Raw genomic sequence first — 26,884 nt, 5'->3', positions numbered from 1 at the left:
GGAACAGGCAAGTGCCAGGTGTCTGTGGTCAGTCATACTGAAGCTCTCTCCAAACCCATTTTCCAAATCAATTAATATAATAGTATAATTTTTCTCTTTTATTATATTAATGTTGCAAATTGCATTGATTGATTTTTAAACATTAAACAGCCTGAAAGGTAATATCCCTTTAAAAATTTTTTTTAACCATTTTTATGTGGTATATATTTCATTGGTTTTATTTTTCCTTTTCTGATTGTGAGTGAATTTCATTATGTTACATTCTGTTGACTATTTTGATTTGCTGCTTTGAAAATTGCCTGTTTATATATTCTCTGCCCTTTTTTCTATTTCATTGCTTTTTGCTATTTTTTAAGAATTTTTATCTAGTATAGATATCCAGCCGGGTGTGGTGGCTCATGCCTGTAATCCCAACACTTTGGGAGGCTGAGGCGGGTCATTTCAGGTCAGGAGTTTGAGGCCAGCCTGGCCAACGTGGCGAAACCCCGTCTCTACTAAAAATATAAAAAATTAGCCAGGCATGGTTCCGTGCGCCTGTAGTCCCAGCTACTAGGGAGGCTGAGGCAGGAGAATTGCTTGAACCCGGGAGGTGGAGGATGCAGTGAGCTGAGATTACACCACTGCACTGGGCGACAGAGCAAAACTCAGGTCTCCAAAAAAAACAAAAAAAAAGATAACCTAACCTCCTCCTCTTCCTTTCCCTATTTCTTTCTATGTATAGACAGAAAATTTTATATCTGGACACCGTACTGATTATTTTTACTAAATCTATTAAGTTTTCTTCCTTGAGATCTTAGATGTTCCAAATGTGCAGATTTATCATCAGTGACAAGAAATAGATTTTTCTCCTATATTTTGATTATTTCCTATTCTTATTGTATTTGTTAGAACCCACTAAAGCAATCTTTAATAATAATAATAATGCAATATGTTATCCTGATTCCTGGTATTAACAGACATGATTTTATTGCAGAATGGTAGGGCTGAAGGAGGAAAAACACAGATGTGATCTCTGCTACAGTCAGTTTGTTTTGGCAAGCAGTTTGTTGAAGTACAGTGCAGGGAAATGATTCTGAAACATTTGCAACACTATAGTTTTGTTCTCTGTTGACTGGAAAGAAGTAAAGAGTAAAACAACTTATAAATACTTGATGAACAACTTTTTTGCTCTGGAAAGTAACTGAGCTAAGGACAGTTCCTGCTAACCCACTGTTATAAAAGGACTGTAGCCAACACAAAGGGCCTACTTGGCTTTAGAAACAATGAATTTAAATTAAGACCAAGGAGCAAGGATTTCTGTTTTTCTTCAACCATTTTAACCATGTGTATGCAGATATAGTAGGCAGAGAATTGAATTTATGCAAAGTTGGGGTTTTGCCATGTGAATACAATGAGTTGAGGATGCACAAGAGAATGACTATATTATGGAATTTCTATGGATTTTAATGGAGATGACAGAAAATGTAGCAGAATCAGTGCATTGTAGGTACTTTCAGGGTAAAATTTTTTTAGAGTTGGAGTTGTAGAGGCAGAGAAGTGGAAAATGAGTGTTAGAGATTAGAGGGTGGAATACTTAACACTGGAAATTTAAAGAGGCTATAATTAATGACAAGGTCTCTAAGATATGACCATTGGAGTGCTGGAGATAGGATGAAGACTGAGGTAGAGTGAAGTGCAACAAACCAAGAGGCCTACCTATTGGAAGGATTATTGATACAAATACAGAAATCACCTAAATTAGTTATGACAGAGTTAGTGTTGGGGAACTTGTAACCTGGAAAGTAAAATCTTCAACGGATTAATAGGAGTGACAGGGTGGTAAATAACTGCATTAAGTTATTCTGAGGTAATTTTTTTTTCTTTTTATTCTTTTTTGAACCTGTCTCAGGATGTTCTGAGGTAAACCTCCTCTCTCCTGGACCAATTAAAAGTGTGGAGAATTTCAGAGCAATTAGAAGTACTAGGAGTTACCTCATGTAAACAGAATTAACTAGTTAATAATTTAAAAAATAGTATTCTAATACACATATTAATTTTACCAAAAGCAGAAAGAAGGTAAACCATTTTGACCACCATAGAAATTATTATGTACAATTGAAATGAAAGTTGACTTTCATATACTGTAGTCACTTATTAACTTCTAATATGTAACAGAGCTTAACTAGTAATTACCTGTTGCAATAATGCAGCTTTTTGAACTTTGCCCCCAATGCCATTACAGATAAAATTCGTCATTTTGAGAACTAGCATGATTTTTTATTTTTTGTTTTCACAGAGATTTCTCCTGGACAGGAAAAGTACAAACCCTTAATTACTGGAGAAAAAAATGTACAATGTATTTCACATGAAATAAACCCATCAGCTATTGTTGATTCTCCTACTGAGACAAAAAGTCCCGAGTTTAGTGAGGCATCTCCACAGATGTCATTGAAACTGGAAGGAAATTTAGAAGGTATGTTCTAATGAGTCAAAATGAGCTATATTTATTTAGTAAAAACTTAAATTTCACAAGCTTTATAAACAGATTATCAAAATTTGTATATGTTTGGGTAATTCATCTCAAATTAGGTTCACTATTTTTATATTTTTAGTAATTGGTCTTTTTTTTATGACTGCCTAACAAGTCACCCCAAAACTTAGTGTTGAAACACCAACCATTTCATCTCATGATTTTATGTGCCAGGAATTGAGTCAAGACTTGGCTAATGTGATTTTTCCTAATTCATATGCCTTTATCTCAGAGATCAGTAGATGCTGGTCAGCTGGCAGCTAGGCTGGTCTGAAGGGTCCCAAAAAGCTTCACTGCTATCTTGGCAAGTAGAGCTTAGCTAGGCCCCTCTCCCTCTTTATGTGGTTTCAGGGCTCTTCTATGTACTCTTTCTGGCTGGATAGTCTGACTTCTTATATGATGGCCCGGGGCTCACAGATGCTAAGGTGAAAGCAGCTTGTACTCTTAAAAGCTGATCTCAGAACTAGCACAGTATCACTTCTGTCATACTCTATTAGTCAAAGCAGTCACAGCCTAACCTGGATTCAAAGGAAGGGGAAACAGAACCCACCTCTCAATGGGAAGGGCGTCAAAGAATTTGCATCTGTCCTAAATCTGCCATAGTCTGCCCTCTGACCAAAAATTATTTTCATTCCTCCCGTATGCAAAATACACTCACACCTTCTGAAAGCCTCATCTCATTATGACATTAGCTCAGAGTTTAACATGATAACAAAGTCAGTCCTCAGTGCAGATGGGTTTCTCATCTACAGGTCTTCAAGTACAGTTATTCTCAATCTGAAGACCTGTGAGTAAAAAAAAAATAAGTTGTTTTCCATATGTACAAAATACAATGGTGAAACCACCTTTGAGACACCTTTTCAAAAACAAGAAGATGGGAAGCAGATAGCAGTCACTGGTCCCGAGAAATTCTAAAATCCAACCAGGAATAGCATTGTTAGCCTGCTTCCTTGCACCAAAGCTTGTGCTCAAGGGCTCTTCTCTTTTGAACTATGTTTGTCCCCTTCAGTTTGAGCTTATAGTGCTTCCACAAGCAGAATTTCTAAATAATTTTGTGAATATTATTGATACTCACTGTGGTTAACAAAAGCCATTCATGTTTCTGAGACAGACTCTTTTCTACCTTCAGTTATCTATAAGGATACTGTAAGACAGTGCTCTTGAGTTCTTAGAAATTCTTTGTCTAGCAAAGAGGGTCTGCAAGGCATGCCTTTAAATCTTTCTGTGCCATAATAGATCTAGTGTGCACAACCTTGACTTCATCTTTGCCCTGAGGCCACACCCTACTGTCCTACATTTAGTCTTTGTCTTGAGGCCATGTCTTCCTTTGAGAAGCTTTTGTTGCCTAGAAGGAATTATCCTGAGCTCTCTGTATGTCTTCTAAATTCTGCTCATAAGCTAGACTTTTTTCTTCAATTAATCTTTTCTTGTTCTTTATCAGAAGTTATTAGAAGCAGCTGTCACTTTGAATGTTCTGCTTTGATAACTCCTTAGCGAGACCACTGGATCCATAAAGTACATTTACCATCTTCCACATTATTGCAGTTACCAAGTTTTCAGCCATTGTAGAGCAGGAATCCCCTTTTTCCCAGCCACCAGTAACCGTTTTTCACTGGCCAGTCTCTCACCAACAATGTCGTTGAAGCCCTTCCAATTTCTGCCTGCCCTGCAGTCCCAAAGCCAGTGCACACAGGCTTTTACGTCAGCTCCTCGCTTCTGGATATGTAATTCTGCTTCAATTATCTGTTGCTGCAAAACAAATTACTCCTAAAACTTAGTAGCTTAAAATAACAATTTTAGGCCGGGCTTGGTGGCTCACACCTGTAATCCCGGCAGTTTGGGAAGCCAAGGCTGGCAGATCGCTTGAGCCCAGGAGTTCAAGACCAGCCTGGGCAACATGGCAATACCCCATCTCTACTGAAAATATGAAAATTAGCCACGTGTGGTGGTGCATGCCTGTAGTCCCAGCTACTAGGGAGGCTGAAGTGGGAGAATCACTTGAGCCCAAGAGTTTGAGGCTGCAGTGAGCCATGAGTGTGCCACTGCACTCCAGCCTGGGTGACAGAGTGACAACTTGTCTCCAAAATAAAAAACAATTTTTATTTTTATGTTATCTCACAATTTTTTGAGTCAGGAATTTGGAGGTTCTTCTGCTCCATGTAGCATCAACTGGTATTGCTCAGTGGTATTAAGCCTTCAGCTGGGCTTTTTTGGAAGATGCAAAATGATGTCACTCCCATGCCTGGCATATTGACAGGGCTTATCCAGGTCCCTCTCCTTCATTTTAGTCTCAAGGCATTGCAATGTGGTCTTTCAGAATAAACTATTTTCATGATGGCTCGGGCTTCCAGATATCAAATAGAAGCTCCCAGTTCTCTTAAAAGCTCAGCCTGGAACTGACATAGCATCACTTTCACTGTATTCCATTACTCAAGGGAATCACCATGCCAGCTGAAATCAAAGAGGAGGAGAAACAGAGTTCCCTCTAGTTGAGAGGAAAGCCAGAAACTCTGCAACACGTGACCATCCTTAATTCACCACAATAACTTAAATAATCTGATTCGTTAGAAGCATAGTTACTAGTATCATTATGGAATGAAAGTTTGTTCCCCTCCCTACCCCCCCAAAAAATCATATGTTGAAATCTAATCCCTGATGTAATGGTATTGGAAGTGGAGTCTTTGCAAAGTAATTAGGTTATGAGAGTGGCGCCCTCATGAATGGGATTGGTGCCCTTATAAGAATAGGCCAGAGAGCTTTCTGCTTTCTACCACATAAGGATACAAGGAGGAAAAGGTTATCTGCAAAACAGGAAGAGGGCCCTCTAGAACCAACCATGCTGGCACCCTGACATTGGATCCTTCAGCCTCCAGAACTCTGAGAAATAAGTTTCCATTGTTTACACCACCCAGTCTATGACATTTCTGTTATAGTAGCCTGAACTAACACAGTATCTTATGCCTTTTCTTTAGAAAAGAAAAGAAAAGAATGTTGGGCATACTATGGAAGCTGTATAGCCTAGTGCAGGAGTTGATAGACCAGAGAGTAAATATTCTAGGCTTTGCAGGTAATGCAGTCATAAGTCAAGTTTATAGAATAAGTTGATAATGATACAGCTTAAAGTACTAGGAAACAGAGTTATTCATTAAAAAATAAAAAAGGATTTTGCCCCCAAGTGCTTACCTTGAATGAATGACCAAAATAATCATTTGAATAAAAGATAAAAACTTAAAGATTAGTACAATATCAGTTGTCTTTCCAAATAAGACAGATAACTGGAAGCTTTAAAAATGGAGAAGTATGTCTATATTCCAGGGGAAGTAAGAGGGATAGTGTTGGCTTAAACAGGATAGTATTAATAATCTTAATTGGAAAGGAAAAAGAGAAGTTAACAAATACTCTTCTCATTGTTATTCACTTTTGGAAAATATCAGCCAGGTGAAAAATGAGCCACTGCCAGAAAACAGAGGTAACATCTTGATGTTAATTGAGGGTCAGGCCAGGCGTGGTGGCTCACGCCTGTAATCCCAGCACTTTGAGAGGCTGAGGCAGGTAGATCACTTGAGGTCAGGAGTTTGAGACCAGCCTGGTCAACATGGTGAAGCCCCATCTCTACTAAAAATACAAAAATTAGCCTGGTGTTGTTGTGTGTGCCTGTAGTCCCAGCTACTCAGGAGGCTGAGACAGGAGGATCACTTGAGCCTGGGAGGTGTAGGTTGTAGTGAGCCAAGAGTACACCACTGCACTCCAGCCTGGGCGATGGGAGTGAAACCCTGTCTCAAAAAAAAAAAAAATTATTTGAGGGTCTAAGAAAATAGATTTTTAGTTCCATTCAATTATGTTCTCAATATCATTGTGAAAGTCCAGGTAATAGTTTTTCTTTTTTGACTATTAAAAGATATATTTTGAAGATTGAAATTTTAGTTTAGTTACTAATCAGTAATATCACAGTCTGTTCTTCCATATTTCTAACCACAAATATCTTTATTCTTTAAACTGTTTTTATACCTTCTCTAAACGAATTTACATATTACTAAAATTTTAATTGAAGAGAAAATTTTACATAATGGTGAAAAATATGGAGTATACCATATTACCTTTGAGCATTTTTATTACAGTAAAAGGCAAAAGAAGTAGTCTGTCATTTCAGAAATAACCAAAGACTTAACACAATAATACGATTTAAACCCTATAGATAGAATATTTAATTTTTCTGTTTTAATGAATATATTACCCTAAAACTAGGTAGCAGTAATTTATAGAAAGTTTATTCAATATTCTCTTGACAAATTTTGCTTTGAGATGTTTCTTGTTATGTTTATCCTTTGTAGAACCTGATGATTTGGAAACAGAAGTTCTACAAGAGCCAAATGGAACAAAGAAAGATGAGAGCTTGCCATGCACTATTACTGATGCATGGATTAGTGAGGAAAAAGAAACAAAGGAAACTCAGTATGTACATCTTTTCCTTACATTTTAAAACCTAGGTCCCTTTTGTAATAACTTTTAATAAAATACTATAATAAGCTAATATTGCAACATAATATCCTAATATTGTAATGCCTTATAAAAATAATTTTAATAGATATTCATATGGTTCAGAAATAAACAAGTATATAAAATATTTGAAGAGGCCGGGCACAGTGGCTCACACCTGTAATCCCAGCAATTTGGGAGACTGAGGCGGGCAGATCACTTGAGGGCAGGAGTTCAAGACCAGCCTGGCCAACATGGCAAAACTCTGTCTCTACTAAAAATACAAAAATTAGCCAGGCATGGTGGCACGTGCCTATAGTCCCAGCTACTTGAGAGGCTAAGACACAAGAATCACTTGAACCCAGAAGGCAGAGGTTGCAGTGAGCCAAGATCATGCCACTGCACTCCAGCCTGGGCTACAGAGTAAGACTCTGTCTCAAAAAAAATAAAGTGGGCCAGTCACAGTGGCTCACACCTGTATTCCCAGTACTTTGGGAGGCCGAGGAGGGTGGATCACCTGAGGTCAGGTGTTCGAGACCAGCCTGGTCAACATAGCAAAACCCCATCTGTACAAAAATTAGCTGGGCATGGTGGCGGGTGCCTGTAATCCCAGCTACTCAGGAGGCTGAGGCAGGAGAATCACTTGAACCTGGGAGGCGGAAGTTGCAGTGAGCTGAGATGGCACCACTGCACGCAAGCCTGGGCGACAGACTCTCCATCTCAAATAAATAAATTAATTAAGTAAATAATTAAAGTACGACGATATGCAGTAAAAAGTCTTGCTTACATCTGTCCCCATCCACTCTTCTTTCGTATATTTCTAGTATATGCATAAGCAAAAATAAATATATTGTCTTCCTCCTTACAGTTAACTACATTTGTTAGTATAGTGTACACAGATTTTTCCACCTTGTTTATTTTTAGTTAATAATAAATCTGGGAAATTTTTTTTAATAATGATACATAAAGGGCTTTCTTTTTTTCTTATTTTATAGCTAGTTAGTATTCCATTATGTGGAATACCACAACTCAACAAGTTTCCTACCTGCTGGACATTGATTGACATTACAAATGATGCTGCAATGAACAACTTTTTTTATAAAGTGACTTTCGTGTGTGTATATATCTGTAATAAGTATAATTGCTTGGTCAACTGCATTTTTATAAGTTGCATTTGTAATTTGGTTATTGTTCTCTTGGAGGTTATACTAGTTTACACTTTCAGAAAGAATGTCTGAACCCCATTTTCTCCACAGCCTTGCTAAACTTTTCTCATCAAACTTTTTGAATTTTTCCAATCTAACAAGGTAAAATATAGTATCTCTGGGCTGTTAGTTTGTCTAGCTCTTATGGTAGGTAAAGGTAAGCACATCTTTTCAAATGTATAAGTTTCATTTGAACTTCGTTGTCTGTGAATTGTCTCTTTATATCTTTGGCCTCCCTTTTTTTTAAATTTAGTTGTTGGTCTTTTATAAATTAGTAAAAGCTCTTAAAAGTGAGAGATACTTGCCCTGGTGGTTACATGAATTGCAACTGTTTTTTCTCTGCTGGTCATTTATGTTTTGTGTGTGCGTGTGTTGTGGGTTTGCCATGCTGAAGTATATAGTTTATTTTTGTTTATCTTTTATTGTTATCATATTTATCTGAGCTTTGATAGTTACTCAGAACAGCCTTGTTCTTTCTAAGGTTACCAAATTTTTTTTCAGTTTTCTAGTGTCATTTTTTTTTTGCTAGAGACAGAGTCTGATTTTGGTGCCCAAGTTGATCTCAAACTCCTGGCCTGAAACAATCCTCCCTCTTGGGCCTCCCAAAGAGCTGGGATTACTGGCATGAGACTGTGCCTGGCCAGTACTCTGGGACTTTTATTTGAGGCTTTATACATTTAAATATTTGACTTTTTTACATGTAAATCTGTGGAATTTATCATGGTTTATAGATTTGAGTCTGTTTGTATACATTTTTTCCTATTGGTCTGTCTACAGTGAGCTAGTACATACTTTTAATTAATAAATTATAAAATATTTTGGCATTGTTATGTATCGATTATCAGGTTTTTTATTTAGGTTTTCTATATACTTAACAATTTTTATTCACTTCATTGAAATGAGTGAAGGCTTCTTCCTACTAGTGTGTTTCCATTTATTTCGTTTTATATTTCAAGTGATTTTTATCTAATGAATGTTGATCCTAAGTTATGTGGTGCAGATATTCACAAGTATAATACTCTTGTGGCAAATTACACATTATAGCATTATAAAATATCATTGTTTTAGTCTTGCTTAATATTTTTTGACTAAGTTTTATCTTTTTACTTATATTTGCCCAATCTGCATTGGCTCATCCTTCTGTTTTCAGTTTTTCTGAATTATTTTATTTTAATTATGTTTCTGATATGGTTCATGATTCAATCTGAAATTTTTGTATTTAAATATCTAGTTAATTTACAGAAGTATGCTGTATCTTTGATATGCTATAGTAGTTGAATTTTGTTGTCTATTTTATTTTTATATTCTTTTTAGTCTTTTGCTATATTGGCTTTATTGGTTTTTTTTAACTAATAGACTTTTGTGAGCAATTTTAGTTTACAAAAAAATGAGCAAAAATTATAGACTTACTATATACCTCTCACTCCCCACCCCCAACAATTTTTTTTCTTACTCCTGGCAAGTGATATTTTTAACATCTTGCATTAATGTATTTTATTTGTTACAACTGATGAGCCAATATTGACACATTACTATTAAGTTAAAGTTTATGGTTTACATTAGGGTTCACTATTTGGTACATTCTACAAGTTTTGACAAATGTATAATGACATGGATTCACATTACACTATTATTCCTGTACAATCCTCTGTGCTTCACCTGTTTATCCTGTCTTCTTTGCACCCCACAATCCCTGGCAGCCACTGATCTTTTTATTGTCTCCATAGTTTCGCCTTTTGCAGAATGTCATCTAGTTACATAGTATGAAGTCTTTAGATTGGCCCCTTTTGCTTAGCAGTATGTGCCCAGTGGCTGTAATCCCAGCACTTTGAGAGGCTGAGGTAGGTGGATCTCTTGAGGCCAGGAGTTCGAGACCAGCATGGCCAACATGGCAAAACCCTGTTCCTACTAAAAAATACAAATAAATTAGCCAGGTGTGGTTGTGCGCACGCCTGTCATTCCAGCTACCTGTGTGGCTGAGGCATGAGAATCACTTGAACCCAGGTGGTAGAGGTTGCAGTGAGCCAAGATTGCGCCACTGCACTCCAGCCTAGGTGACAGAGTGACTCTGTCTCAAAAAAAAAAAAAAAAAAAAAAAAAGAGTTCCTTAAAGGCAGAAACAGTGCCTTCTATTTTTTAAATCATTTTTATATATTATAGGAATAATAGAAAACCAGTATTTGAAATGTATGTATGGAAATTTAATAAATGGTAAAGATTTCTAATCAACATAAAAAGATAACCTATTTAATACATGCTCTTGAGACAAATCAGTCACAATTTGGAAAAAATAAAATAATCATTTCCATTTCTGAAACCATTCAACAAAACAATACCAGATTGATTAAAGACCTAAATAAAAAAATTTTTAAGGAGGCAGTCTAGCATAACAATTAATATCCAGAATTTATAAAGAACGTGTATAAATTAATAAGAAAAAGACAAAAGTCCAATAGAAAAATGGGGAAAGACGATGAATAGGCTATTCATGAAGGAAGAAACCCAGATAGTTAGTAAATACAACAGTATGATACTTTACGAGTTACAGGGCATCAATAAAATGACAGACAAAGAAGTCAGATTCCTAAGTGTTTGATAGACTAACTTAGTGGAGAACTAGGGTCCTGTGAATGTCACTGCTAGTCAGATACTTACTCCTCCTCAAAGAAGAGTGAGTAAAAGGCAGGGCAAGAGTCCTTTTCCACATCAATGGAAAAGATGAATTTTCCACTGATTATTTTTCCATAAAATAACATGAAGCCATGGGGAAGAGAAATGATACATCAAATGTGTGTGAGGGATTGGGACTACAGTTCTTTGATGGACTGCAAATACATATGTGAAATGGTAGAGCCAGTTCAGAGATCCATTTGACAGTTTTGTTAACGTTTTAAATGTGCACATCCTATAATATACGTCTTTTACTTTTGGTATCTACTCTCCAGATCATTCATACATGAGCACAAAGAAGCAAATGCAGGAATATTCATTCCAGGAGAGTCACAGCAAATAATCTGAAGCAGTCTAAATAATCATTAATAAGGAGGTAGCTAAAAATACTGCTGTGTTTCTGTATACAGCCATCCTTTCGTATATTTGAGGGATTGGTTCCAGTATCCTTCGTATACTAAAATCTACACATACTCAAGTCCCACAGTGGGCTCTGTGGAACCCATATATAATATATGAAAAGCCAGCCACCTGTATACACAGGTTTGCATCCCACGAATACTGTATTTTCAATCCACATTTGGTTGAAAAAAAATTTACATCTAAGTAGATGCATGAAGTTCAGACCCATGTTGTTTAAGGGTCAACTCTAAAGCATTATGGAATATAATACAGCACCTAAAAGAATAAATGGGACTCTTTTTTAATATGGAAATATGTCTAAAACATTGATTAATGGAATAAAATTATATCGAATGAAAAAAGCATCTCCATATATTAGATTAGCATATAAATTTAAAGGAAAAATCTGGTAAGGTGTGCACCAAACTAATAATAGGAAGGGCAACTGGAATTCAAGTAGTTAGGAGTCCTAAAAGGAACTTTACTTTTTTACTGGAATAAAATTCATATAACATAAAATTCACCATTTAAAATTGTACAAGTCAATGACATTTAGAAATCCACAGTGGGGTACAACCATCACCACTATATAGTTCCAGAACATTTTCATCACCCACCTCTCTATCTGTTAAGCAATCATCCCCCATTTTTTTCCTCCCCACCAACCTCTGGCGGCCACTAATCTGCTTTCTGTCGCTGTGGATTTAGCAATTCTGGATATTTCTTACAGAATCATATAGTATGTAGCCTTTTGTTTCTGGCTTCCTTAACATACTGTTTTTAGTTTTTCATCCATGTTGTAGGACATGCCAGTTCTTCATTTCTTTTTATGGCTGAATAATATTCCTATATATATACACCATATATTTTTATAATTCATCAGTTGATGGGCACGTAGGTTGTTTCCACCATCTGGCTGTTGGAAGAGTGCTGTGAAGAACATTGACACACAGTATCTGTTTGAGTCTTTGCTTTCAGTTCCTTCGGGTATATACCTTGGAGTGGAATTGTGGCATCATATGGTAATTCAGTTTACCTTTTTGAGGAACCAAGGGGACATTATAGTTTGAATGAATAAATATGTTGCTTGACTGGGAAAGTGGCTCATGCCTGTAATCCCAGCACTTTGGGAAGCCAAGGTGGGAGAGTTGTTTGAGGCCAGGAGTTTGATACCAGCCTGGGCAACATGGCAAGACCCCACCTCTATGGAAGAAAAAAAAAAAGCCAGGCATGGTTGCATGTGTCTGTAATCCCAGATACTTGGGAGACTGAGGTGGGAGGATCACTTGAGCCCAGGAGATCAAGGCTGCAGTGAGGTGAGCCATGATTATGCCACTGCACTCCAGCCTGGGCAACAGAGCAAGACCCTGTCTCTGAAAATAAATATATATATAAGCTTAAAAAATAAAAAACAGGCTGGACATGGTGGCTTACACCTGTAATCCCAGCACTTTGGGAGGCCAAGGCGGGTGGATCACCGGAGGTCAGGAGTCTGAGACCAACCTGGCCAACGTGGCAAAACCCCATCTCTACTGAAAAATACAAAAATTAGCTGGGTGCAGTGGCATGTGCCTGTCACCCTAGCTACTTGGGAGGCTAAGTCATGAGAATCGCCTGAACCTGGGAAGGGGAGGCTGCAGTGAGCCAAGATTGTGCCACTGCACTCCAGCCTGGGTGGCAGAGTGAGACTCTCTCAAAAATAAATAAAAATAAAATAAAATAAAAACAGAAAATGGTTGAAAATCTGAAAATGAAAAAGTGGAAAATTATTTAAAATTTGAAACAGGCCAGGCGCGATGGCTCACGCCTGTAATCCCAGCACTTTAGGAGGCCGAGGCAGGCAGATCCCGAGGTCAGGAGACCGAGACCATCCTGGCTAACACGATGAAACCCTGTCTCTACTAAAAATACAAAAAATTAGCCGGGCGTGGTGGCCAGCACCTGTAGTCCCAACTACTTGGGAGGCTGAGGCAGGAGAATGGCATGAACCCAGGAGGCAGAGGTTGCAGTGAGCCGAGATCGTGCCACTGCACTCCAGCCTGGGCAACAGAGCGAGACTCCGTCTCAAAAAAAAAATTAATTAAAAAATAAAATAAAATTTGAAACAGATTTAAAAGTATTTAGAAAATAAAAACTTACCTATAAGCTAACTCCCAGAGATAAATTACTGGTACTTTTGGAATATATTCTTCCAGTCTTTAAATTTTTGTTAAAAAAAAATGCATGAATTTAATTCCCAAGCATATAGAGATAAAAATTGTGAGTTATTTTTTATTTTTTTTTCCTCAATCTTAATCCCCTCCCTTTGAGGGTTAAAATATTTTTGTGAATATTATTCTATTTTTCTGTGCTACAAACCCTTTTTTCAAAATCTAACACCATTTAATACAAATTGGTCTGTGAATCACTTTGTCTACTTAACAGTATATCTTGCCTATTCTAATCAGTTTGCATAGATCTCTGCTTCATTTTTTAACAGCTGCATGATATTCCATGGTATTAATATATTGTAATTGTCTTATATTCTCCACTCTTAAGGGGCATTCCCATTCTTTAAAGTAGTGGTTCTCAAACATTAGCATGTATTAGAATGACTTTGGGACTTTTCCCAACTAATTGCTGGGCCTTATCCCCCAATGTTTCTGATTCACAGGTAAGGGTGAGCCTGAGAATTTGTATTTCTAACTAGTTTCTTTACTATGCTGTTGTCTGGGGACTGTACTTTGAAAACCATTGTTATAATACTTGGTGAGCCTGGTTGCTGTGAATGCTTACTGTTTGGTGAGGATTTCAACAGGGTAAAAAATACAGTGTACTTATGTGAGAAAGTATATATGAAAGTGAGAAAAATACTTGGAAGAGGGATCAAAGAATGCTAGTGAACTTGTGTTCCATTTCCTGTATTTTAGAGCACTTTTGTTTCTGGTAAACTGTGTGTGTGTGTTTTTAATTGGTGTACCCATCTGTGGCAGGTCAGAAGATAGGATCACCATTCAGGAAAATGAAGTTTCTGAAGATGGAGTCTCGAGTACTGTGGACAAACTTAGTGACATTCATACAGGTAAGCATCATTGCATTAGTCTAATTACTCTCTGGAAGATGTTAATGATTATTAACATCAACCTATTTTATTTGGGTAATATATAAATAAGAAAGCATTCCTTATCAGTCATCTCAATCATTTTAAAAATATAATAGGCATAGCACACTGAACTACATTAATAAGCCTGGATTGTATGGCAACATGGCAGTGAAAGTTTTTGGTCAGTTATTTTTATTGAATATTAAAAATGAAAAGAATTACTTGCCAAAGCTAAGGCAGTGTACTAAGGACATTAAATAAATTGTCTTCTTTTTAAAATAGTATTAGTTAAAATGTAAGAAAGGTAGGCTGAGTGTAATGGCTTACACCTGTAATCCCAGCACTTTGGGAGGCTGAGGTGGGAGGATCACTTGAGGCCAGAAGTTTGAGACCAGCCTGGACAACATAGCGCTACTCCATCTCTACAAAAAATTTTTTAAATTAGCCAGGCATGGTGGCATGCCTGTAGTCCTATCCACTCAGGAGACTGAGGTGAGAGGATTGCTTGAGGCCAGGACTGCACTCCAGCCTGGGCAATAGACCGAGACCTATTTCTTAAAAAGAAAAGAAAAAATAATTTGTTTCATCTAACCTATAGGAACAAAGATAAACTGGAACTAAATATGTATCTAAATAGTGTATTTTTTCACATTTCTTTGGATTTGTGTCTATTTTCTTCTTCATTTTGTTTGTTTTTCTTGAGAGACAGGGTCTCACTCTGTTGCCCAGGCTGGAGTGCAGTGGCGCGATTATAACTCACTGCAGCCTTGAACTCCTGGGCTCAAACAACCCTCATCTCATCCTCCAGAGTAGCTGGGACTATAGGCATGCGCTACTACACCCAGCTAATTTTATTTTTTGTGGAGACGTAGTCTCACTTAGTTGCTCAGGCTGGTTTCAAACTCCTGGCCTCAAGCAGTCCTCCACCTTGGCTAATTTTGTTTTATTTTTTGTGGAGACAGAGTCTCACTTAGTTGCTCAGGCTGGTTTCAAACTCCTGGCCTCAAGCAATCCTCCCACCTTGGCCTCCTGAGGGGCTGGGATTACAGGTGTTAGGCACCATGCCCAGCCTTGTGTCTGTATTGTAGAACTTTCAATATAGTGAAAGTACATAACAAATTAAATCAACTCTCTAAAGATAAAACATTGTATCCTGTTAAAGATTATTCAGAAGGTAATATACTGACACACATATTTTGATTTTATTTTCCTGATATGTGGGTTTTTTGCTAGAATTTGTGTTACATACTGTGCCTTATCAATATCATTTAGAACTTTAAGTGCTGTATAGACTTACCACATAATCTCTACTTTCTACCACAGAGCCTGGAACCAATGATTCTCAGCACTCTAAATGTGATGTAGATAAGTCTGTGCAACCAGAACTATTTTTCCATAAGGTGATTCATTCTGAACACTTGAACTTAGTCCCTCAAGTTCAGTCAGTTCAGTGTTCACCAGAAGAATCCTTTGCATTTCGATCTCACTCACATTTACCACCAAAAAATAAAAACAAGAATTCCTTGCTGATTGGACTTTCAACTGGTCTGTTTGATGCAAACAACCCAAAGGCAAGTATGGTCCTCAAATGGAAAATATTATCCATTCGATAACGTATATTATTGTTTTTCTTTTATAAACCATAATATTGAGTTTTAATCTCTCAACACGGACACAAACACACATCCAACAAAAACCTCCATCTTCTTAGCAAATGAATTGCAATTGAGAGTACAATTAGGATAAAGACTATTTCATTGGCTTCCTGTTCAGGATTTTTTTTATAGAGTCTTTTACTTGAGCAAAAAGTCCTTTTATATACCCTCATGCACTATTGCTCTTTCCCACTACCCAACCTGACTTCCATTTTTAGTATCACACTAAGCTTAAGCAATATATCTTAAATAGAGGTGCTATATTGCCTAATTTGTGTGTAAAAACATTAATAGATATTCATATGCACTTTCTGGTAGAAGTTTTTCAGACCTCTTTTTCTCACTTGCTATTTTTGAATATATGTAACCAATTTTTTCTTATAAAAAAAATCTCTACAGAAAATGTTGAAATGCAGGTAAAAATAAGAAATGTCATTTGTTATATTACTTTTCATATAAAACCTTATACGTACCTTTTTACCAAAATAAGATTTTATGTATACTCTTTATAACCTTTTCTGTTCAATATATATCATGACGTTATTGCAAATGCCATTATTACAATACTGTGATGAAAATAGCACTTTGTCATTGTCACATATTCTCTTTATATCATCATAAATAACCACATATTCCACTGAGCTGCTTATCATAATCTCTTTATAAATCTTTTTCTATTGTCATGCCTTTCTGCTTTAATTTTTGTTGTTGTAATCACTTACACCTCTTATCTTTGTATATATCTACAATTATTTCCATAAAATAAATTTCTTTAAGTGGAATTCAAAAGGTTATATTGTATACTGCCTGATTTCCAAATAGTTTATAGTGCTGTCAATAGTATATGAAAGTACATCCATTTCTCTGTATGTTAAATACCACCCACTATTATTATTTACTTAAAAATTGTCTATTTATCAAATGAGTAATGGTATTGATTTGTATACGTTTATGTTTCTGTATTTTACAAATGAGGTTGGGCATTTTGTATTTATTTTATTTATTCATTTATTTATTTATTTATTTATTCATTCCTGTAAAGGAATGAATTGCCTGAATTCTTTAGTCCTTAATTATTTTTTAAATATGTCATTTTGGCCAGGCATGCTGGTTCATACCTACAGTCCCAGCACTTTGGGAAGCTGGGGTGGGCGGATCACTTGAGCTCAGGAGCTCGAGACCAGCCTGGCCAACATGGCGAAACCCCATCTCTACTAAAAATACAAAAATTAGCTGGGCGTAGTGGTGTGGGCCTGTAATCCCAGCTGTTTGGGAGGCTGAGGCAAGAGAATCACTTGAACCCGGGAGGTGGAGGTTGCAGTGAGCCGAGATTGCGCCATCGCACTCCAGCCTGGGTGACAGAGTGAGTCTCTGTCTCAAATAAATAATAAATAGTCATTTTGATTTTCAATTTAATTTTCCAACTGGGTATACTTTCATTTTGTGGAGTATTTTCTTATGCTTATCTTAAATTTAGAGATTATTAAATTTCCCCGTTTATCTAATATCAGTCTTTTGAAAGGTGTGAACTACCAAAACAAATTTATGATCTTCAGAGTTAGAGAGAAAGGCCTATGGATAAGGACTATCATACAATTCATGTACTATCATACAATTCATGTACATCTTTATTGCTGTCTATGAAGTTAATATTCTTTGCATAATACGTTATTGCCGTCTATGAAGTTAATATTCTTTGCATAATACATTTGATTGTTTGATTTTCTTCTATGACCTTAAGAGTTCTGTAGAAAAACTTACTCTAGAATTAACCACAGCAAATTAGAAGCAGCAATGCAGATGTCATGTAGAGGAGTATTAGGAAAGAGGCAAGAAAAAACACTAGAAAATCAAAGCAGTCTGTAGCCATTTAGGAAAAGAACACAAAACCATCCCTGCCCATTCTATAAATATTTATATAATCTGTTTACTAAGGTGGGATAATTTAACCTTTTATAAGCATGTTTAAAGCTCTTTTTTGCAAATGTTAAGTTATACTACTGGTGGGATTTTTTTCTTGATTGAGGAAATTCCCCTTGTGCTTTGGATCCCACCTCCTCACTCTTCAAGGAACTGATTCCATTAATTTTGCCATTCTAACCCGTGTCATCAACTTTTTCTATAGTGGATCATTTACTCAACATATATGTTCTCATACATCTCATCAAAAATAGCAAACTTCTTTTGAGCACAGTATCCTTCTTTAGCTACCACTCCATTTCTCTATCCCCTTTTGCAACCAAGCATCTTGACTATGTTGCTGTCTCATTGCAGTTTCCACATACATTCACTTCCCAATACATTCCAATATGGCGTTTAGCTTGCTTGTCCACTGAAGCGGCCCTGTTTAGATCGTCAGTTACCGGTATGTTGCCAAATTCTCTGCACCATTTTCTCTTTCACCTTTCTTAGCTTTTCTTCTTTCAACAGAGTTCATATATGCTGTACTTTTAAATTCACTTTATCTGTTGGCTCCCTTTATACTGTACTTTCCTAGTTTTTCTCTGAACTCGGTAGTCGCTCTTCTGTCTCCACTGCTGGTGGATCCTACTCTAACAAATTTCTTAAAAATAATGTGTGTTTTTCTACTGTGAAATATACTGTGAATGTCAATTAAGTCACATTGGCTGACAGTGTTCAAGTCTTCTGCATCTTTACTGATTTTTTAATCTATTTGAACTATAAATTGCTGAGAAGATTGAAATTCTTAACTACACTTGTGTAGAGTCAGTTTTCACACTGCTATCAAGAACTACCTGAGACTGAGTAATTTATGAAGAAAATAGATTTAATTGACTTACAGTTCCGCATAGCTGGGGAGGCTTCAGGAAACTTAACAATCGTGGCAGAGGGCAAAGGGGAAGCAAGGCATATCTTACATGGCAGCAGAAGACAGAGAGAGAGAGAGAGAGAGAGCATGGGCATGAAGGGGGAAGTGCCACACACTTTTAAATTGTCAGATCTCATGAGAACTCACTCACCATCACAAGAATAGCATGGGGGAAATCTGCCCTCATGATCCAGTCACCTCCCACCAGATCCCTCCACTGACTTTTGGGGATTACAATTCCAGATGAGATTTGGGTGGGGACATAGCCAAACCATATCAACTTGTATAGATAACTATTTCTTCTTTCAGTTATGTCAGTTTTTATTTTATGTATTTTGAAGTTCTGTTTTGGGGCAAATAAAAATTTAGTATTCTTCTGTCTCCTGGATGAATTGATATGTTTATGTTTATGAAGTATCCTTTTTGTTTGATCACGTTGTTCAATATCCTTACTGATTTTCTTTCTACTTATCAATTACTGAAAAGGAGTATTGACATTTCCACTCAGTTGCATTTAAACTAAGAATCAATATGTCTTCTTAATGAATCAACCCCTTTGTCACCATGAAATGAATCCTTTTATCACTGGTCATATCACCTTGTCTGAAACATTTTCTCTGGTTTTACTATAGCCATTCCAGCTTTCTTATGCTTAATCTTTATATGGTATATATACATTCTTTACTACTCTTAACCAAACATTTTATATTTAAAGTGGATTTCTTGCAGTTAGCATGTTAGTCAAGTCTTGTTTTTAACAAGTCTAACAATCTCTTTTAATTGATTAGACAATTTACATTTAATGTAATTATTACTATCACCACCATATGATTGGGTTTAAACCTACCATTTTGCTATTTGTTTTCTATTTGTCTGATCACTTTTTTGTTCCCTTTTTACTTTTATTCTTCCTTCCTTTGGATTATTTTTAGCACCTAATTTTATCTCTGCTGTTTGTTTTCAAGATACATCTTTAGCTTAGCATAATCTCCCTTCAAATAATAATATACCACTTCACATATGTCATAAAAACCTTACAACTATAGGCAGTCATGCATCACATAATGACATTTCAGTGAATTACAGACCCCATATACAGCAGTGGTCCCATAAGATTATAATAGAGCGAAAAATTCCTCTCACCACCTAATGACATCGTAGTGTCACAGTGTAATGCATTACTCACATGTTTGTGGTGATGGTGATGTAAACAAACCTACCACACTGCTAGTCCTATAAAAGTTTAGGACATACAATTATGTACAGTACCTAGTGCTTGACAGCAATAATAATTGACTGCATGCCTGGTTTGTGTATTTTTAATACTTTACTTTTTATCATTATTTTGAAGTGTTCTACTTATTAAAAGAAAGTGAACTGTAAAACAACCTCAGGCAGGTCCTTCAGGAGGTATTTCAGCATATAGTGTATAGGAGGAGATGACAGCTCCATCACAGGAGATGACAGCTCCATTCGTGTTATTGCCCTTGAAGACTTTCTAGATTGGAGGTGGAAGACAGTGATATTGATCATCCTGACCCTCTGTAGGCATAGGCTAACATGTGTCTTCAAGTTTAGAAGGTGAAAAGGTTGTGTTAAACTTGTGTCTTCAAGTTTAGAAGGTGAAAAGGTTACAGTAAGATAAGGTTAATTTATTGAAGACAGAAAATTTTTAAATACATTTAGCGTAGTCTATGTATACAATCTTTATAAAGTCCACAGTAGTGTACGCTAATGTCCCAGGCCTTCACATTTCACTCACCACTCACTCACTGACTTACCCAGGGCAACTTCCAGTTCCACAAGCTCCATTCATGGTAAGTACCTATACAGGTGCACCATTTTTAATCTTTTATGTGGTATTTTGACTATACCTTAGTGTTTAGATAGACAAATATTTACCATTGTATTACAATCTTCTATAATATTGAGTGTAGTAACATGCTATACAGGTTTGTAGCCTAGGAACAATAGGCTGTCCCTCATATCCTAGATATGTAGTAGGCTAATACCTCTAGGTTTGTGTAATTACACTCTATGATGTTCACACAATGACAAAATTGCCTAACAACACTTTTCTCGTAATGTATCTTTGTTAAGCAAAGCATGACTGTACTTCCATTCCCGTCCCGCCTGTTCTTCGTGGTATTGTTGTCGAGTATTTTTCTACCACATGTTATAAATTCCACAATACATTTGTATTATTTTTGCTTAAACATTCATCTTTTACAGAAATCAGAAATTGAGAAAGTATTTTATATTTACACGTTTACTATTTCTGACATTTTTTGTTCCTTTGTGCAGAATTCAAGTTTCTATCTGGTATTCTTTTTCTTCCACTTTAAGAACTTCCATTAACACTTCTTACACAGCCCTGTTGATGATGTTTTTTTTTTTTCAGATTTTGTTTGTATGAAAGTGTTTTTATTTCACCTTCATTTTGAGTGGATATTTTCACTAGATATAGAATTATATTGTCTTCTGGGTTGCATTGTTTCTAACAAATATGTGAGCTTTCTTATCTTCATGTATATAGAGTATCTTTTTCTCTGGCTTCTTTTACAGTTTCCTTTTTATCACTGGTTTCTAGCATTTTGATTATTAAGTGCTTTGGTAAGGGTTTTGGGGAGTAAGGTTTTTGGAGTAAGGTTTTATAGGACTAGCAGTGTGGTAGGTTTGTTTACATCAGCATCACCACAAACATGTGAGCAATTCATTACACTATGACACTACAATGCCATTAGGTGGTGAGAGGAATTTTTCAGCTCTATTATAATCTTATGGGACCAATGCTGTATATGGGGTCTGTAATGTGTGTGTGTTTATCCTGCTTTGGGGTTCATTGATCTTCTTGGACCCTTAGGTTTATACTTTTCATTAAATTTGGAAAAGTTTTGGCTATTATTTCAATTAAATTTTTTTTTCTCTCTCTCTACTACCTTTTCTGTGACTCCAGTTACATACATGTTAGACTCGTTGATACCATTCCATGGGTCACTAAGATTATGTTCATTTTGTTTTCAGTCTTTTTTTCTCTCTGTACTTCATTGTGGATAAATTGTATTAGTATCTATTCATGTTTACTTATCTTTTTTCTGTGATAATATACTATATTAATCCCACTCAGTGAAACTTTTATTTCGATATTGTATGTTTTATCTTTAGAAGTTGTTTTTTGTGTCTTTCATTTCTCTCCACATTATGTTTATGTTTATCCTTTAATACTCCATTAAAATAGCTGGTTTAATATACTTATCTGCGAGTTCCATCATCTCTGTATCTTTTTCTGTTGACTTATTTTTCTACTGGTTATGGATCATATTGTCCTACTTCTGGATGTATTTTATAATTCTTTATTTGAAGGTGGACCTTGTGAATATTATATTCCTAGGTCTCCGATTTTTTTGTTATTACTGTCTTCCTGTAAAGAGTGTTGGGTTTAAGTGAGTCAAGTTACTTGTGGATCTGTTTTATACTTTTAAACTTTGTTTTTAAGCTTTGTTAGGACAATATAAAGTTGTCTTCATTCTATAGCTAGTTCAACTTATTTCCAAGGCATGACCCTCTAGGGCCTCCACTGTACATCACAGGTGATTTTGAGGAAACACCTCTTTCCCAGTCAGTTTGATCATCTCCTACCTGCATGAGCTCTGAGCATTGTTCAGCCTACAACTCCCCAGTTGTTTTGGCCTAGCTTTGTGAAGTTTCATTCTACATATTCATGGCCTGTGCTCATCAAAGACTCAAGAAAACTACCTTGCAAAGTTTTGAAGTTTTCTTTGTTTTACTTTAATGAATCTCTCTTTTCTAGTTCTACCTCCCTGGACTTTGATCTTTGTCTCATCAGTCTAGCAAGGCTGCACCCAAAGTCCAGATATTTTCTCCAGGCAGGAAGCCAGTTTAGTGGTAGGGTTTACTTCATTCATTTCCCTTCTCACAGGGATCACAGTCTTGTGCTGCTTGTTGTTTAATATCTAAACACAATGTCATGTATTTTGTCCAGTTTTCTAGTTGTTTCCTGTGGGAGTTAAGTCTGGCCATTATTGCTCTCTCATGGCCAGAGCTGGAAGTCTCCAGAAGATAAATGTGATATTTCAAGGCTATATCCTGGGCCTCCTCTATTTGCATTTGCTTCCCAAGTAATCTGACCCCAAGACTTTAAATATAATTTATATGCTGATGATACTCAACTTTATTACTCTAATTCTTTCCTACAGATTATTCATCTATTTCATCAATCTTACTAGTCATATCAACCAATTGTTTCCTAACTTCTCTTCCTAATTCTGTGGCTGCCTATGTGAAATCCATTGTCCAAATAGAAACCAGAAGTCTTTTTTAATATTATAAATTATGTCAAATCACAGCCATGCTTAAGACTTCAGTGGCTTTCTGCTGCTTAAATAACATTCAGACTCTTTACCATGGTCTACAAGGTTTCATGTGGCATTGACTGCCTCTCTGTCTGACCCCAAAACATTTTTCTCTAGCTCATTCTAACATTTTCCCTTGATACACCACTCCCTTTCCTGCAGTAGAGTTTGCACTTGCTGTTACCCTGGCCTGAAATGAGCTTCTCTTTGTTCTTTTAAACTGTGACTCATTATAGTCTTTCAAGTAGGGCCTTGGCTTCATTTCCATTTCTAGTAATTGCCATCCCAAGTAATGTCAGACATCATCATCTTGGCCATCGGGTTGGAAAATTACAGTTATAGGACATGCTACTATAGCACATACAGGAAACTCTAATATAGTAGTTGTTAGCTTTTCAGCTTCACTTATTACAGTGATTTTATTATTTTTTTGTTTTGTTTTTTTTGTTTTTTTTTTTTTTTGAGACGGAGTCTTGCTCTGTTGCCTAGGCTGCAGTGCAGTGGCACAATCTCGGCTCACTGCATGCTCCGCCTCCCAGGTTCACGCCATTCTCCTGCCTCAGCCTCTCCGAGTAGCTGGGACAGGCGCCCGCCACCACGCCCGGCTAATTTTTTGTATTTTTAGTAGAGACGGGGTTTCACCGTGGTCTCGATCTCCTGACCTCATGATCCGCCCGCCTCGGCCTCCCAAAGTGCTGGGATTACAAGCGTGAGCCACCGCGCCCGGCTACAGTGATTTTATTTAAAGTATATTCGTGAATGCACTTAATCTTTTTTTAATATTAAAGACATGGTCTTGCTTTGTCTCCCAGAATGGAGTGCAGTGGTACAATCACGGCTCACTGCAGCCTCAACCTCCTGGACTCAAGCAATCCTCCCGCCTCAGCCTCCTGAATAGCTGGGACTACAGGCATGCTTCATCATGCCTGGCTAATTTTTAAATTTTTTGTAGAGACAAGGTCTCGCTATGTTGCCCAGACTGGTCTGGAACTCCTGGGCTCAAGCAATCCTCCCACATTGACCTCTCAAAAGTGCTAGAATTACAGGCGTGAGCCACCATGCCCAGCCACATGTGCTTAATCTTAATCTTTGAGTACCTCTGATAACATCTAGACATTTATGTATCTGTGATACCTAATGTGAGGATTGTTAACCAGTACACCAAAGATCTATCTTAAATAAGATGTACATTAATATATCTTTATGCTCTCAGTTTACTTCGGTGAGTAGTATAAGAAATTCTCTAGGAGACTTTTGTATTTACCTTGAGGATGTTGTTGTAAATTTTATCTACCACACTGTTTGAGAAGGAACAAATAAGTGAAAACACTTGTAATGCATTATGATAATTCCTGTAATGGAGAGATGAATGTGGGATAGTGGGACCACTAAAGAGGAAATGATTAAGTCTGTCCTAGAACAAAGAAAGATTTCTGAAAAAGTTCGCATGGTGGATGAGACATGAGAACATTTAAAGCAAAATTAACTGTCATGAACATGAGATAACACTGTGTGTTTGAGGCATTACAACTAGTTCTTAGTAACTCAGATGCGAAGGAGGTAAGATTCCAGTCATTCTTGTCCTTAAGCAGATGTCCTTAGTTTTCGAATTTGTGGGATCTTTTCCCCGGTTTCTAGAAGAAGTCTCTCTTTTTTCTGAATAAAGGAATACAATGTCTTAAAGAGTTAAAAGTGGAGCTGTTCTTGTGGCCCAAGTCCTCCCTTGTCCTCTTGCCCCTACCCGCCTTCCACCTCACAAGCAGTTCCTTAGCCACGTCTTTAGAGCCCTAGAATTCTGGGAATATGCTCTGGATCATGATACTAAGGCATTCCTTTAATGTACTTTAAAGGGCTCTTTTTGCAGAAACTAAGATGTAATGACAGTAAACTGAATTACATGTTTAAGCAACCATACAGATAGTAGTTAGTGGCTTAGTTGATCACTGTAAGACTGGCAATCAGAGTAATGCTTTGATTGCCACCATTCATCAGCAGGGCTATAAGTGATGACCTGGAATAAGCATGGTTATTCCAGAAGACTGCCCTTCCTTTTATACTATGTATTTGTTTATACCCTGCTTCAGACCAGAAGAATTGATCACATCCAAATATATAGATTGTACTAGAGAATATGCATTACAAATCAGCAAGCCATTAGCGACTATTATACAGTTATTAATATTGAGTATAAGATTTGTTTAAATAATAGTAAAAATGAAAAGAGAATTATAAACTATGCCATATTCCCCAGAGGAGAGAAATATATAAATTGTTCAGGGGAATAAATGCTTTCCTTGCTTCTTCCCTCTGTAAGGAATTTCTCTACTGGAGTTTTCTATAACAGCCAATAAATTCTGTAACCTGTGATAACTTCAGTACTATTTCTACTGTAAATACAATAGATGATTTTATAAGGTAGTTATAAAGTGACTTGCTAAAATGAGGTATCACACTTGGAGATCACTGAAGGTTAGTTTGTGAAAGGTCAAAATTAAATAGTCTAAAATTGTTGTTTTCTCATGCTTTTGTTTACATAAGGACAGATTGTAGGTTACCAAATGAATTAGCTGTTTGTCTTTGAAAGAGTCACATTTTGCAGTATAGCTTTTAATAGATTGTTCAGTGGATGGCACTGAAAAGGCATGCCATGCAGTGCTCTATGTTGTGGGTTGATAACTTTGAAATCCAATGAGGCGGTGATACGATTGATAACCTATAATGGAAAATGACTATAACTCAGACTCTAGTTTGGTTAGGTGGCCAGCTATTTTTGTTAAAGTAGGTTACAGAGCACTTTTTAGTCAAAACTAGAACTTCTTCATGAAAACTTTTGTGTTCATTCACCATTTTGTTCATTCACCATTGATTAGTGATCAGTTTGTTTTAAACCATACAGCCTTAACTCTAGAATTTTAATGTGGGTACTATGAGGAATGTTTGTCTAAAATACAGATTCTTACACCTCACAGCTGAAGGTATTTGTTTTAATATATCTGGAGCAGAGGTCAGAAATATGCATTTTTGGCACACACCATAAGTAATTCTGCTGCTGGTGGTCCACATTCCCCACTTGAGAAATACTGCCACAGATCACAGTTGACCTAATTGCAGCCTGGAAAGTGTTTAAAGTATGTTACATGTCAGCCCTCCTTGATCGCTAAAAATATTAATAATGCTTCAAAGGAATGTCTAATTTTGAGTACTGTGCCTTTCTGATGAACTACAATTATGAACACTTTGTCAAATACATTTATAAATATTAAACAAGTTAATTTTCTATATAGGGTTATTGGATAACAACCAATAAAATTTTGGAAAGAGACTACTAATATGAGGTTTACTTCTTGGTGGTAATAAAAAAGAAGTACCAAATTTAAGACCATATTATCAGAGTAATACAGATTATACTGACCTTTCTGTTGTTACTAGTAGGATGTATGACTAACTCATTAAAATTTAAGCAAACAGATTTGAGATCAGAAAACAGCCTTGCATTGTTCATAATTATTAATATTTTTTATCTTGGGAAGTAGCTATGAACTACTATCTAATAAAAGTATACTAATTATTAGTGTAATAGTAGCTGGCTAATAGTATGAATAGTATGCTATATACTGTTCTAGCTGCTTGACATATAATTACTTCTCACAATGACCCTATGTGACAAATACTGTTTTCAGAC

General features: G+C 36.5%; 1 protein-coding gene across 7 annotated transcripts in view; it reads left to right on the top strand.

Moving 5' to 3' along the window:
- Positions 1 to 26,884, top strand: part of NEK1 (NIMA related kinase 1) — a 220,009-nt gene that overhangs the window by 171,993 nt on the left and 21,132 nt on the right. For 6 of the 7 annotated variants that reach the window (XM_003257955.4, XM_012508232.2, XM_030816320.1 and 3 more), the window contains 4 exons: positions 2,276 to 2,452; positions 6,841 to 6,961; positions 14,235 to 14,323; positions 15,668 to 15,915. In XM_003257955.4, coding sequence (XP_003258003.2) covers positions 2,276 to 2,452; positions 6,841 to 6,961; positions 14,235 to 14,323; positions 15,668 to 15,915 — 635 coding nt within the window. The remainder of the gene's footprint in view (positions 1 to 2,275; positions 2,453 to 6,840; positions 6,962 to 14,234; positions 14,324 to 15,667; positions 15,916 to 26,884) is intronic. The other variant, XM_030816321.1, reaches the window with a different exon arrangement.

This window comes from Nomascus leucogenys, chromosome 7b, assembly GCF_006542625.1.
Source record: "Nomascus leucogenys isolate Asia chromosome 7b, Asia_NLE_v1, whole genome shotgun sequence".
Lineage (NCBI taxonomy): Eukaryota > Metazoa > Chordata > Mammalia > Primates > Hylobatidae > Nomascus > Nomascus leucogenys.
The sequence above is the reverse complement of the archived record's forward strand: the minus strand, read 5'-3'. Positions and strand labels throughout refer to the sequence as shown.